General features: G+C 57.3%; 1 protein-coding gene across 1 annotated transcript in view; it reads right to left on the reverse strand.

The window, feature by feature from the left end:
- The window catches only part of LOC133212006 (collagen alpha-1(I) chain-like), an 80,023-nt gene that overhangs the window by 14,323 nt on the left and 52,570 nt on the right, over positions 1-13,130 (reverse strand). Inside the window, exons 11-30 of the mRNA XM_061352989.1 lie at positions 12,536-12,574; positions 12,354-12,407; positions 11,545-11,598; positions 8,471-8,578; positions 8,160-8,213; positions 7,319-7,372; positions 7,176-7,220; positions 6,891-6,944; positions 6,185-6,229; positions 5,806-5,859; positions 5,676-5,720; positions 5,490-5,543; positions 5,118-5,162; positions 4,837-4,890; positions 4,305-4,349; positions 3,704-3,757; positions 3,239-3,346; positions 907-960; positions 562-615; positions 314-358 (exon numbers count right to left, since the gene is read on the reverse strand). Coding sequence (XP_061208973.1) covers positions 314-358; positions 562-615; positions 907-960; positions 3,239-3,346; positions 3,704-3,757; positions 4,305-4,349; positions 4,837-4,890; positions 5,118-5,162; positions 5,490-5,543; positions 5,676-5,720; positions 5,806-5,859; positions 6,185-6,229; positions 6,891-6,944; positions 7,176-7,220; positions 7,319-7,372; positions 8,160-8,213; positions 8,471-8,578; positions 11,545-11,598; positions 12,354-12,407; positions 12,536-12,574 — 1,119 coding nt within the window. The remainder of the gene's footprint in view (positions 1-313; positions 359-561; positions 616-906; positions 961-3,238; positions 3,347-3,703; positions 3,758-4,304; positions 4,350-4,836; positions 4,891-5,117; positions 5,163-5,489; positions 5,544-5,675; positions 5,721-5,805; positions 5,860-6,184; positions 6,230-6,890; positions 6,945-7,175; positions 7,221-7,318; positions 7,373-8,159; positions 8,214-8,470; positions 8,579-11,544; positions 11,599-12,353; positions 12,408-12,535; positions 12,575-13,130) is intronic.

Below are 13,130 nucleotides of genomic sequence, written 5' to 3' on the forward strand. Positions count from 1 at the left end.
CCATCACCTCGACCTTGCTTCCCCCCCTTGCCCCAGCTATTTATTCCTTCACCAAACACGACGCTGGATGACAGAGTCTGCTTTAAAAGCTGTTATTTCCTGCATTTCCTATGCTGGGTGTTAAGAGGGGAGTGGTGGTGTCAGAACACTCCATGCAGGCTGCAAAAGCTGCTTGTTCCCAGCTTATCCTGTGCAAATTCCTAAGCAGAGCCAGACGCTCTGAGCCAGCCCCATCCCAGGATGCTGCGTCCCAAGAACCAGCTTCCCTAACCCAGTGCTGATGGCACCACAGGGACATGGGTCATCTACTTACAGGCAGCCCCGGGACCCCAACCAGCCCACGCTGACCCACACGGCCCTGCAAAACAGGAGTGTTAAGAAAACCAGCTTCTACCAGCAATAAACCTGCAGATGTGGGGCAAAACTGGTGCCTGGAGGTGCTGTGGCTCAGCCCCAGCACAGCCCAAGCTGCACAGTGAGGGGTCTCCAAAGTGGTTTCAGTCTCCCACAGCCAAAGATGCTCCAAGATGCAGTGATGAGTACCAGAGCCCCATTACTTACCCGGGCTCCCCGTGGTCCTGGGGGTCCCCTGGGGCCATCAGGTCCTTGGCTTCCCTGAAATTCACACAGAGGGATACACAGTCATTTTAGGCAATGCTGCAGGCATCCTCCAGCATCTCCACCACCGTGAGCACCAAAGGGATCCATCCAACCACCTTGGCAGGTCAGTGCATGGCTGTTGTGTGTGCAGGGATACAGTCCATGGGATGCAGTGTGCCAAGAGGCTGGATCATGATGCTGTGCCCAGCCTGGAGCTGATGGGCAGGGTGGCCTCATCCCTGTCCTGCACCCCAGGATGGGCACAGCCCATGAGAACCAGGGCCCACAGTGAACACTGGCACTGACCTTGGGTCCCTCGCTGCTGTTCAGCCCCACTGGACCAATCTGCCCTTCTTCCCCCTGCCAGGAGAGAGGATAGGAGTCAGCACGTAAATGCAGCCCCTCTCCTCTGACTGCTGCCCCAGCCACCATCCATCCCTGCCTTGTGCAGGGTGGCTGGAAGTGACATCAGTTGAATGGCAACGTGACCTGGGGCACCAGTCGAGCTTCGGGTGGGGATGGGGGCTTCCCCTGACACCAGAGTTATCATAAAATCATGGTCTGGGTTGAAGGGACCTTAAAGCTCCTCCAGCTCCAACCCCTGCCACGGGCAGGGACCCCTTCCACTGGAGCAGCTTGCTCCAAGCCCCTGTGTCCAACCTGGCCTTGAACACTGCCAGGGATGGGGCAGCCACAGCTTCTCTGGGCACCCTGTGCCAGCGCCTCAGCACCCTCACAGGGAAGAGCTTCTGCCTAAGAGCTCAGCTCAGTCTCCCCTCGGGCAGGTTCAAGCCATTCCCCTTGGCCTGTCCCTACAGGCCCTTGTCCCAAGCCCCTCTCCAGGTTTCCTGCAGCCCCTTTAGGCACTGGAGCTGCTCTAAGGTCTCCCCTTCAGGAGCCTTATAAAACCGGCCAGGGGAGCTCATTGGGTCAGTGTGAGCCCAAAACATCCCAGTTGAATAGCTTTGGTTCCTGCTGATGGACTGAAAGGCAATTGAAGGGACTGGTGTGTGGACTCCCCTGCCTGCTCTGTTACAGCCCCAATCCCAGCTCCAGCCCGGTGCTGTGCGGCAGCAGAGGAGTCGAGCTGCATCCCCATCTCCCGGAGAGCTGGAGGATCTGCTTCTCGTCCTGAATAGCAAATGTGAGAGCAGATGGAGGCAGGCATCCCCAGCATCCCCTGAGGGGGAGGGCAGCACTCGCAGGGGGATGCTGTGGAGGGTGGGAAAATATCATCCCCCCTTTTCCTTCTTCTGGGAAGCTGGGAGCCACCGAGATGCGCAGCCAGCCTGGCTGAGGTTCCAGGCACAAAGACTGGTCTGTGCCTGGGCCTGTCCGTCCTGCACACAGAGCAGGGAAAGGCACTCTAAATGCAGTGCCTTGTTTCTGTGGGTCCCTGGTGCTGCTGAGCTTGGCTCCTGTGTCTGGTGATGGTCAGGGCTGAGAGCAGCAGCACAGACCTCAGAGCTGGGCAGGAGCCAGGGATGAGCATCAGGTCAGGAGAGCATCCCATGAGCTCCCAATATCCCTGTGCTGACCTGGAGCAGTGGGAACCCTGCAAAGGTGCTTGGGCAGAGGCAGCAGAATTGAGCTGCCCTTGGACCTGCTGGAAATCAATCCCCTGCCTAAAGCCACCCTCTCCTTGCACTGCTGGACCCACCAGCTCATTCCATAGAGCCATAGAATCACAGAACCAACCAGGTTGGAAAAGCCCTTTAAGAGCATCAAATCCAACCGTTCCCAGCACTGCCAAGGCCACCCCTAACCCATGGCACTGAGGCCTCGTCTCCACGCTGTGTGAACACTTGCAGGGACGGTGCCTGCAGCCCTGCCCTGGGCAGCCTGTTCCAATGCCTGAGCACCCTCTGGGGCAGGAATTGTTCCTCAGCTCCATCTAAACCTGCCCTGGTGCAGCTTGAGGCCGGTTCCTCTTGTCCCATCCCTTGTTCCTTGGGAGCAGGGCCCAGCCCCTCCTGGCTCCATCCTCCTGTCAGGCAGTTGGAGGCAGCCATCAGGTCCCCCCTGAGCCTTCTCCATCTGAACCCCCCAGGTCCCTCAGCCCTTCCCAATCACACTTGTGCTCCAGGCCCTGCACCAGCTCCAGTGCCCTTCTCTGGCCCCGCTCCAGCCCCTCAATGTCTCTCTTGTGAGGATCCAGAACTGAACACAGGATTCGAGGTGTGACCTCACCAGTGCCTCACATTGATGGGGTCAGTGATGGGGGTGCAGCTGGAGGGGTCTGGTGCAGCCAAGTCAAAGCTGTGTTGGTGTCAAGCACCCGATACCCCAGGGATGCCTTTGGAGCAAAGCTCCCCATGGCCAAACAGCACAAAGGGAGATGCTGTTAAAGGGCTCCCTTAGTCCACACCAGCTCCCACCACCCCAACCAGCACAGAAGGACCAGCACTGCTGCCTGTTGGGCTTTCAGCTGGGGACAGCACAGAGCCTTAAGCCCACAGGAGGAGGAAGAGGCAGAGCGGGGTGGCAGAGATGCCTGGGCTGCTGGAGGGGAGCAGGGGCTGGGAAAGAGGGAGTCTGGGCAGGCACCAAGGCACAGCATCCATCGCCCAGGTGAGGAGTGATGCGCCATGGGCATCCCTCAGGGCTGTCCCCTCCCCATACCAGCCTCAGCACCTACCTCTGGTCCCTGGGGCCCTGCTGCTCCTCGGGGGCCCGGGAAGCCCTGCAAACCGACCTGGCCCCGGATCCCTGGGGGTCCTTTTGCTCCCTGTGCTCCACATGGACCCTTGGAGGAATAAGACACAGCCAGGGCTTGAAACAGCCGCTTCCCAGGGCAGGAACCCCTGAGAGCCCATTGCTTGCTGCACACCCAGCCTTTGGCATGGGGCTGCTGTGGGTGAGCACCCCACAACCCTCCTAAGAGCATCCCTGAGGCAGTGGCTATGAGGCAATACATCACTTTTGGACAGCCAAAGCAAGCCAGAGCAGGGCAGGGGGATGCGTGGGTAGGACCATGCACAGCCTGAGCTGCCCAGCTCTTACAGCCCTCAGAAGCCTTCGAGTCCCTCAACAACCACAGCAGCCCCCATCCATCAGCTGGAACAGCAAAAGGGATGCCCCCACCAGCCCATGCATGTGGTACCTTGTGTCCTTTGGCTCCCAGGTCCCCCTTGGCTCCAACCGGACCTCGAGAGCCCTGCAGGAGCAGCAGAGAGGAGGATGCATCAGGAAACCCTGTTGTCCCCTCCTTGCAACCAAAGCGTGCTGTGACCTGGCTCTGGCCCCAGAGGAAGTCAGCTTTGCCCCACTTAGATCAGAGGGGGTTTCAGAGCTGGGAGCAGGTACATCTGCATCTCCTCATAGCAGGGGGGGTGTCAGGGTTCTGGTTCCTTCACCCCCAAACTCTTCGTGCCCCCAGTACCCTGTGCCAATGCCCCCCAGCTCCGTGCCTGCAGCAGCGGGTGGTGGCAGCACAGATACAGCACAAGGATGGCAAGCACCTTGTCCTCATTGCCATGGCCTTTAACACAGGCTAAAGCAGCCCCACTTCCCTCGTGCCTCAGACAGCATCTCAGGACACACTGCTGGGTCTGAAAGCTCCTTGTTACAAAGCGAGCCCCAGTGGCACTTGCCAGCTATTCAGAAGTCTAAACACAGGCAAAGGATTCGGAGCTGGTGCTTTGGGCTGCTCTAACACGGTGCTGCTGCATCCCAAGCAGGGCTGGCATGGGAGCATCACTCACCCGCTCTCCTTGGGTGCCTTTGGAACCTGGCAGGCCAATAAACCCCTTCAGAGAGACACAAAATGCAGGTTACAAAGGGAAACTCGTGGGGGTGATGCGCTGAGGGCTCAGCATATGAGAAGCAAATCAGGGAATGGTTTGGGTTGGAAAGGACTTTATGATGAGGGGCCATGCTCTGCTGGGATGCTGAAGGGGCAGGAGGGAGGAAGCTCAGGCTGCCCCAGCCTCCTTATCCATTGGAAAGGGCAGCCCAGCACCCATGGGTGCACCCAGTTGTGCACCAAGGAAGGGACAGGCAGGGTTAGCGCTGGGGCATCTCTGCTGGTAAACCCATAGGAAAGCAGCAAGTCGAGGTCGCTGCAAGCAGCACTTGGAGGAGCTGTGGGGTTTGGAGATGAGCAGCGTGGCCATAGGGACGGGGCATCACCCCCAGCCCTTGTGCCACAGGAAGCTGGGGGTGCAGGGGGGAGCAGAGCATCCTCCCGCCGTCAGGGAGCATCCTGCACCAAGCCACCCGCTCCCAAGGACTCACCACAGGCCCCTCCTGTCCCTGCTGTCCCCTCACCCCGGGGACACCGTCTGTGCCCTGCAGGAGGAGAGCTGGCATCAGGTCACAGGTGATGGGCAGAGAGATCCCATCCCCACCGCGTCCCCTCCCCGCCTGCTGGGGACCTGCAGGCTTCACTGGAGAGCTCTGCAGCCCTTGATCCCCTCCACATCAGGGGCCAGGACAGCTCAACCCCAGCTCTCAGGTCCCTCCGAGCCCAGGTTTCATCCCCACAAAGTCAAAGCGAGGCAGCAAGAAGCTCTTACAGGGTTTCCTTTGGGACCAGCAGATCCCTCCATCCCGGCCGGACCCTGTGAAGAAGCAAAGGCAATGGGAGGTTTGGGATGCTGCTCACTATCCCGCTCTGCAGATGAGACCCCAGCCCATAGGAACATACCCAGGGCCCCAGGAGCTGCCTGTCACACATCCCCATCATCCCACCCTAGCACCCTGCCCATGTAACACAAACCTTCCTATCCATTCCCACCAACCCAGGCGGCCACAAAGACCCTCGGGGACCAGGATTTCACACCCATTTGCAAGGCACACGGTGGGGGGCAAACCCAACAGCTCCTTCCTTGCTTAGCAAGCAAATGGAGGTACCCACAGCTTGGAGACAAGGGACAGCACCCACTTACCTGCGTGCCCCTGGGGCCAGGGGGGCCACGTCTGCCCTGCAAGCCCTGTGGTCCCTGCAAAGCAGCAGCGGTGAGGAGATGCTGTTAGAATCAAAGCCCTGCACCCATCATCCCAAATGTGATCACGGCCCCACTGGAGGAGACCCCAAGAGCTCACATCACCAAGAGGTTTGCTCATGTACGCACCTGTGGGCCGCGGGGGCCAGGCAAGCCAAAAGGACCCATTTCTCCCTATGGAGAGAGCAGGGATGGACAGGATGAGTGCAGTGGCTGGGACATCCCAAGTGGCAGAGGATGGGAGCCGGGGCAGACCCACCTGAGAGCCATTGACACCTTGGCAACCAATGGATCCTGGCTGGCCAGGATCTCCCTGCAACAGGAGAGCATGCTCGGCCCTGCAGCCACGTGCACCATGAGCAGGAGATGGGGTGGGACCTCCCAAGGCATCTCCCATGGGGTTTTCCCAATGTGCATGAGTTTTAACACCATTTATCCTCTGCCATTCCCTGCTCCCCATTACCAGGAGGCTGCTCTTTAAGCAGACACATCTCAGGTATAAATCAGCCCAAGGAGTGAAACCAAGCAGGACGTGGTGGCACATCCCAGCCATGGTGGCCTCTACATGGCAGCATCTCCCCCAGTTCAGCCAGCACCCATGACATGGCAATGGTTTGAAGTGAAAAGCTGTGACTTACCCTGGGGCCAGCAGGGCCTGGGGGACCCACTGAGCCACCTTCTCCCTGCAGCAGGACAGAAAGGATGCTGTTTGCCAGCCTGCTTTGTCCTCATCCTCTCCTTTTGGTCTTCACATCAAGCATCATCTACATGATGCCCCTTCATACAGCTCCCTGGCCATTCCCTGGCTTCCCTTGTCCCTTCATGTTGGAAGATGCTTCCATTCACCACCCCCAAACCACTTCAACTTCCCTTATACATCCTCTGCAGACCCTTTGGCTGCCTCCCATAGACATGGCAGCAGTTAAAGCTATCAGGGTGCTGAGAGCATCAACCCAGAGGCTGTCAGCCTGGAATTCAGCTCAGCTGAAGGTGGTGATGTAAAAGGAACCCTCATGCAATGTGCTCTGCAGTGGCTCATTCCATCACCAGTCAGAATGAGCTGGGATGCTCCTGTTATCAGCATGGAACGTGCCTGGCTGCTCTGGAGCAGTATCCCCATTAATAAGAGCCACCTCCAGGACAAAGATGCAGATGTTTAGTTCTAGGTCCAGCTCTTGGGGTTTAGTTTAGGTCCAGTTCTTGGGGTTCACTCTTTAGTAAGAGCAAACCAGAAAGGGGTGGCAATGGCAGGCAAAGCCAAGTCCCCATCTTTCCAATGGGGAGCAGCAGGTTCTTGCACCTCTTCAGAGGGGCTGGTGATACAGAGAAAGGAAAAGCACTCACCTCTGGCCCCACAGGGCCTTGGAAGCCCATCGCACCCTTCAGACCTGACATCCCCTGGGAGAAAAGCCGGGAGCAGGGGTCAGTGAGTCACCCTCCTGCCTTTGTCCCATCCCTTGCAGGAGGAGCAGGGAAAACACAGGCTGTGCCCAAAGGCAGGAGAACGTGGCCTGGAGCCAGGGATGGGGCTTGGGGCACATCAAAGCATCCACCAAGCAAAGGGGATGGAGGAAGGAGCAATCCCGGCGCGGTGGGGATGAGACATCCCCAGCATCCCTGTGAACTCACGTGAAGCCCGGCAGGACCTGGCAGCCCATTTTCTCCCTTCACCCCCTGGAAAAGCCAAGAGCAGGCAGAGGCATGGAGGAGAGCACGGCCTGGGGCTGGGGGCCATGGTAGGGAAGGGCACAGCAAGGCAGACACCCTCTCACCTTCACTCCCTTCTCTCCTTTCTCCCCAGCTGGTCCAGGGTCACCCAAGAAACCCTATACCGGGAACAACAAGGACATGTGAGCCCGAGCTGGACCATCAGGAGCCCAAACGTGGCTGCTGCGCTCCCCCAAAGGGATGCTGCAGGGGGATGGAACCCTCAAGCTTGTGCTGAATGAGGCACCCCCGAAGCGAAGCCTGGATTATCCCCAGCACAGGGCCACCCCATTGCGTGCCAAGCTGGTGCTGCACCACACCACATGTAACGGGGACAGGGATGGGGTGCCCATGGCAGCACTGTGGCAGGGCTATGGCCGTTTTGCCTGTGCCCTGGAGGGCACTGGGTGCCCTGAGCTTCACACTGAGGCAGTGGGGAAGGAAAAGAAAACCTCATGGGCCCATATGAGTGGTTCAATGCTTCCTGTGTCAGCAGCTGCCAAGTGCTCAAGCACGGAGAGGGAAAGAGATGCTCTGTATGGATGCTGGGATGATGCTCACAAGCATCACAAAGTATGGGCCAGAAAAGACAGATGATAAACCACATGGCACTGCTGTTTCAAAAGGAAGACTGTGGGTTTCAAACATCCCATAATGATCAGATTGAAGAGGAGCCGAAAATCTCCTCAAAATTATAACTAACACTTAGGGAGAAAAAAAGGTGACAAAACACCAGTATTTAGTCTTTCTATGGACATTTGACATCCTGGCTGCCAAGCCCCTGGAAACACAGTGATGTGGATACCAGGCACTGCTGGTGCAGTACCAACAGAGGCAGTAACACAGAGCTCTTGCTGTTGGCATCAAGTGCCCGCATGGGGACTGGGGCAGTGAGAGCTCGCTTACCTCTTCTCCCTTCTCCCCAGCCAGCCCCTGGTCACCCTGGAAGCCCTGCAGCCCCTGCAGAGAGGGAGGAAGGAGCAGAGCACTTGAGGGGCTGCCCAGTGCTTCCCATCCATACCCAGTTCCAGCCCCGCTGCACTGGGAGCTGCTGCCTTTTGCCCACAGCCACCCCAGCGCAGGCTGCAGGGGGCTGCTGAGAGCCCCAACCCTCCCAGCGTGGTCCAGTCCCTGCCACCATCCTCCATGCAGGCTTAGGGCTGCAGCTTCCCCATCCCAGCACTGGCACCCCATGGCCCTGCTCGCCCATGGCTCACCTGCTCTCCTGGCATCCCCCATGGCCCCGGTTTCCCATCCAAGCCAGGTTTGCCATCCAAGCCAGGGTGACCGGAGCGTCCTGGAGAGCCCTGGAGCCCGGCTTCACCCTGTGGGGGAAGAGCCCAGCACGGAGATGTGAAATATCCACTTGAGGATGACACCAGTAAGTGAAACACTGAGCCCTGCCTGCCCCTGCCTCCTCACAAGGGCATGGGGAGGGATGGCTGGGGGAGAAGCTTCGTGCATCCCAACACTGGGATGTGGATGCGCCCAGGATCTCCGACCAGAACCAGCAGGGAATGAAGCGGAAGGCCAGGAAGAAGTTGTGCATTAACTGGTCAAGTGAAAGCCTTCTCCATCTGCTTAGCACTGGAGCCAACACTCCAAGGAATATCTGATGCTTTCCCATACAGAATCAAAGAAGCCAAGCCTGTCTGTGTTGGAAGGGACCTTAAAGCTCCTCCAGCTCCAACCCCTGCCACAGGCAGGGACCCCTTCCACTGGAGCAGCTTGCTCCAAGCCCCTGTGTCCAACCTGGCCTTGAGCACTGCCAGGGATGGGGCAGCCACAGCTTCTCTGGGCACCCTGTGCCAGCGCCTCAGCACCCTCACAGGGAAGAGCTTCTGCCTAAGAGCTCAGCTCAGTCTCCCCTCGGGCAGGTTCAAGCCATTCCCCTTGGCCTCTCCCTACAGGACCCGATGAAGAGTCCCTCTCTGGCATCCAAAGGTGCAAGAGCCTAAGCAGATTTCTCTGGGCTGGGCATCCCCAGCTAAAGCTCAAGTGTAGGTTGTGTTTACCCCTTAGCTCACTGGCAATTGTAAATTAAGGCAGGTTAAAGCAGTCTGGAACAAAGAGATTTCCCTTCAAATCCCTTTGATTGCTTGGGTTTCTCAACAACTCAGGGACATTTGGGCCAAGTCCAAAACCTGGGCTTTGTTTTAGGTTATAAATTCAGAGTCTGAAGGGAGGTGCAGCTGCAAGTGAGGAATGTGGTTGTGAAAATACAGCAGCTTGTTTGGGGCAGGTTTTCTTTGCCATCTCCCTCCCCAAGGCCTTCAGCCTCTCAAGCAGCCATGCTCATCCCCATAGCTCATTGGTGGCCACGTATGTCTGAGGCACCAGCCCAAAAGGCAGCTTTTTTACCCCATTCCACATCCAGTCCTGGCTCTGGGGAATATTTCTTTGTGCCTTGCAATTGGGCAATATTGTTCTTTGCACCTTGCAGGAAGGAGACCTGGGTTGCACTGCACCTCAGGCTGTGCTCTGGGGCAGGGGAGCCTCAGTAGATGCAGAACACACCATGGGCAAACCCAACCCAACGTGCCCTCAGGGGCTGCTGCAGGTGGATTAAATCCCTCCTCCTCTTCCTCACCCCTGCTGTCATCACATCAGCATCCCCTGGTCAATGAGAGCAGAGAGCAGAGATCTGTTGGAGCCTCAACAGGCATCGAAGACCTCTTGGCCCAAGGTCTAGAACGTGAACCTCAACAAAACCCAGCCCAGGCTGGTCAAGAGCTGAGCACAAAACTGAGCTGAGTTTCCTGATTGGAAACCTGCCCCTTAGAGCCTTCAGGAGATGCCAAAGCAAGAGCAGGAGAGCAGGGGGATGGAGGCAGGGCTGTGGCCATGTCGCAGCCCCTCAACCCAAAGCCATCGGGCTTGCAGATGGACAGCGATGGGTGGAAAGAATTTGCTCCTTTCCATTCCTGTGCTAATCCCCCCCAAAACTGCTGATTCCCCTCCCAGATCCTGTTTATGTGAAGACTGAGAAGAGCTTTGGCACCTCTTGGTTGAGCTGCATTGATGGACTCCAGTGTTTACACTCCACCGGCTTCACAGAGCCACTGATGCCTTCCAGATGTTGGCAGCTGGTAAAACAGCATCCTTGGGGTGCATCCCTGCTGCAGGAGAGTGGGACAGGACACTGGGAGCAGGATGTGTGATGGAGAGCAGACACACAGTGCCTGAATTCACTCTAGCTTTTGTCATAGCTTTAGAGCTCAAAGATCCAACACAGCTGCCAGAACCGGCCCATGTCCTGCTCCTGATGCCTTCAGCATCAGTTCATGTAAACCCAGCCTTCCTTGGCTCCTCTTTTCAAGCCAGAGGGAAAGCAAGTCCAGTTATGGGGAGGAAGGCATGGTGACAATGATGGCAGGAGGAAAGGAAGGTCATTGCTGAGAGGGAGCCAAGAGAACCACGGTGCCGTGGGTAAGGTTAATGGGAGATGCTATGCAGGGTGGGAAACACTGGAAGGCTGAGGGAAGGTGGCTGCTCCAGCAGGGAGATGAAGAGCAGTGGGATGGGCTCTGCTGTCCCTTTGGAGCAGCCCAGCAGCAACCAGAACAAATGAGCAAGAGGCAGAGGGGTGCTGGGGGACACCAAGCTGTGCTGGGACAACTGTGGCAGCTTGTGTCCGGCTGCATGAGAGGGCAGGGAGTGATCTGAAGACAGGCTGAGAGCACTGGGGCTGTTCAGCCTGGAGAAGAGAAGCTGTGTGGAGACCTCAGAGCAGCTTCCAGTGTCTGAAGGGGGCTACAAGGATGCTCCAGAGGGACTCTTCATCAGGGACTGCCGTGATAGGACAAGGGGTGATGGGTTCAAACTGAAACAGGAGAGACTGAGCTGAGCTCTTAGGCAGAAGCTCTTCCCTGTGAGGGTGCTGAGGCGCTGGCACAGGGTGCCCAGAGAAGCTGTGGCTGCCCCATCCCTGGCAGTGTTCAAGGCCAGGTTGGACACAGGGGCTTGGAGCAAGCTGCTCCAGTGGAAGGGGTCCCTGCCCGCGGCAGGGGTTGGAGCTGGAGGAGCTTTAAGGTCCCTTCAACCCAAACCATTCCAGGATTTTACGGAATTCTGCCATGGGCTTGTGCTCCCACACGCTTCAAACCAGGCACCCGTTTCCTTGCCCGGCTCCCGAACAGGCACCAAACCTGCCCGTGCAGTTCTTCCTCACCCGGAGCTCCAGCGCTTGATCCAAGCGGGGCAGGGTCTCCGAGCATCCCCCAGCACAGCCTCACATTGAACCTCTCCAAACCAGGCTCTCCCCGCACCCCCTCCCCAGGACCCCACTCACCATGTACCCCCGGCGGCCTTTCTCCCCTGGCTCCCCTGGGTCTCCACAGGGTCCCTGTGCACAAACAGGGATCAAGTCACCAAACATCCCCCCCCCATCCTGCCCCATGCCGAGAGCAGCTCACGGAGCCCATCATGGGAGGACAACGTGCACAGAGGCAGCCTCACACAGGGCAGAGCAGAGGAATCGCATCCCTAAGCACACCCTGACCACTTCTGTGGGCTCTGTGGCCAGGGCTCATTTGGGGTGGTGACAGATCTGCTTCCCCCTTTTCTATGATGCCCTATGGAAGGTCAGGACAAGGAGTTTTGCCTTCCTTTCCTTTGCTTCATGCCATTGAGGGCAGCAGGGGTGATGGGGAGAAAGCATGACCCAGCATCCCGGGGGCTGCAGAGCCATCAGCCTGCAGCTGGCCCCACACAAGTGCTTCATCAGCCATTCCCTGGCTTGGTTTTGTGCCTCTGGGAGGGTTCCACATGATCCCCATCCAAACACAGGGCAGGAACCTGATTCCCTGGGGAAGATAAGCCAGCACCATTCAGCTGGCAGAGACAGAGGCTGTGTCTGCCAACACAACCCAGGGAGTCTGGTGTCATCCATCACCTGCCCTCTGGTGGGAAGCAGACAAGCAATGTGGCCTCTTTGAAACCCAATCCCAAAGCCCTTAATTGCAGCATTCAAGGAGCCACCAGAAAGAGACCCTTTGCAGAGCAGCCCAGTGCACGTGACTGGGGACATGGGCTCTATTCCCTGCCCAGAAAGGCAAACATCACTCAACTACACAGAGGACATGGGGATTTCTTACTTACAGGTGCCCCTGTTCTCCCTGGATGCCCTGGTGGCCCGGGGGCTCCGGGTTTCCTCTGGATCGAAAGAGGAACATTGGTAAAGTAGATCTCATTGTGAAAGGGGTTGGAGAGAAGAAAATGCAGCTGACCAAGCCAAGAGAAAACGCAAACCACAGGGTAAGGTACTTGGCAGCGGTACTCACCGGCCAGCCTGCGTGCAGGAGCTGGTAAAATGATGATTGCTGAAAGGAAAATGGGGAATAAAGCAAAATGTAATAAATAAATAAGTCCTAAATCCATTTTTGGTGCTTCAGAGTATGTTTCCCATTGCTTTGGAGGACACGGCAATGAAGCAGTCCTCTAATCCACTGATTCTTTTTATGCTATATGTATTCAAGTCACAGGAGAAGGCTTAATCTGAGGACAACGTGTAGGATATAAGGAACTACCTTGGCCTTATCAGCAAATTAAGACAAGAGAACTCACTTCTCAAGCCTGAGTTCAGCTCCCCATGGATGCCCACAACACGTGTAGATGTTGGTGTTGGTGAGCATGGGTACCACCACCCTTAGCCCAGGCTGGACTAAACCCAATTTGCACACTGCAGTTTGCCCCAGGTGGGAAACCTCACCCCAACCAGCCCCATTCAAAGCCCTGGCACAGTCGTGGCCGGGGGATTTCTCCTTGATGCTTCCATCAAGCAAATCTTTCAGGTACTTCTAATTGGTCAGAAGACCAGATGACCACAAAGAGGGGAAAAAGCCCACTCAAAAACCACAGGATAAGATAATCCAATCA

Source organism: Neopsephotus bourkii, unplaced genomic scaffold (genome assembly GCF_033783945.1).
Source record: "Neopsephotus bourkii isolate Nb327-2 ecotype Australia unplaced genomic scaffold, CSIRO-AGI_Nbou_v1 NB_659, whole genome shotgun sequence".
Lineage (NCBI taxonomy): Eukaryota > Metazoa > Chordata > Aves > Psittaciformes > Psittacidae > Neopsephotus > Neopsephotus bourkii.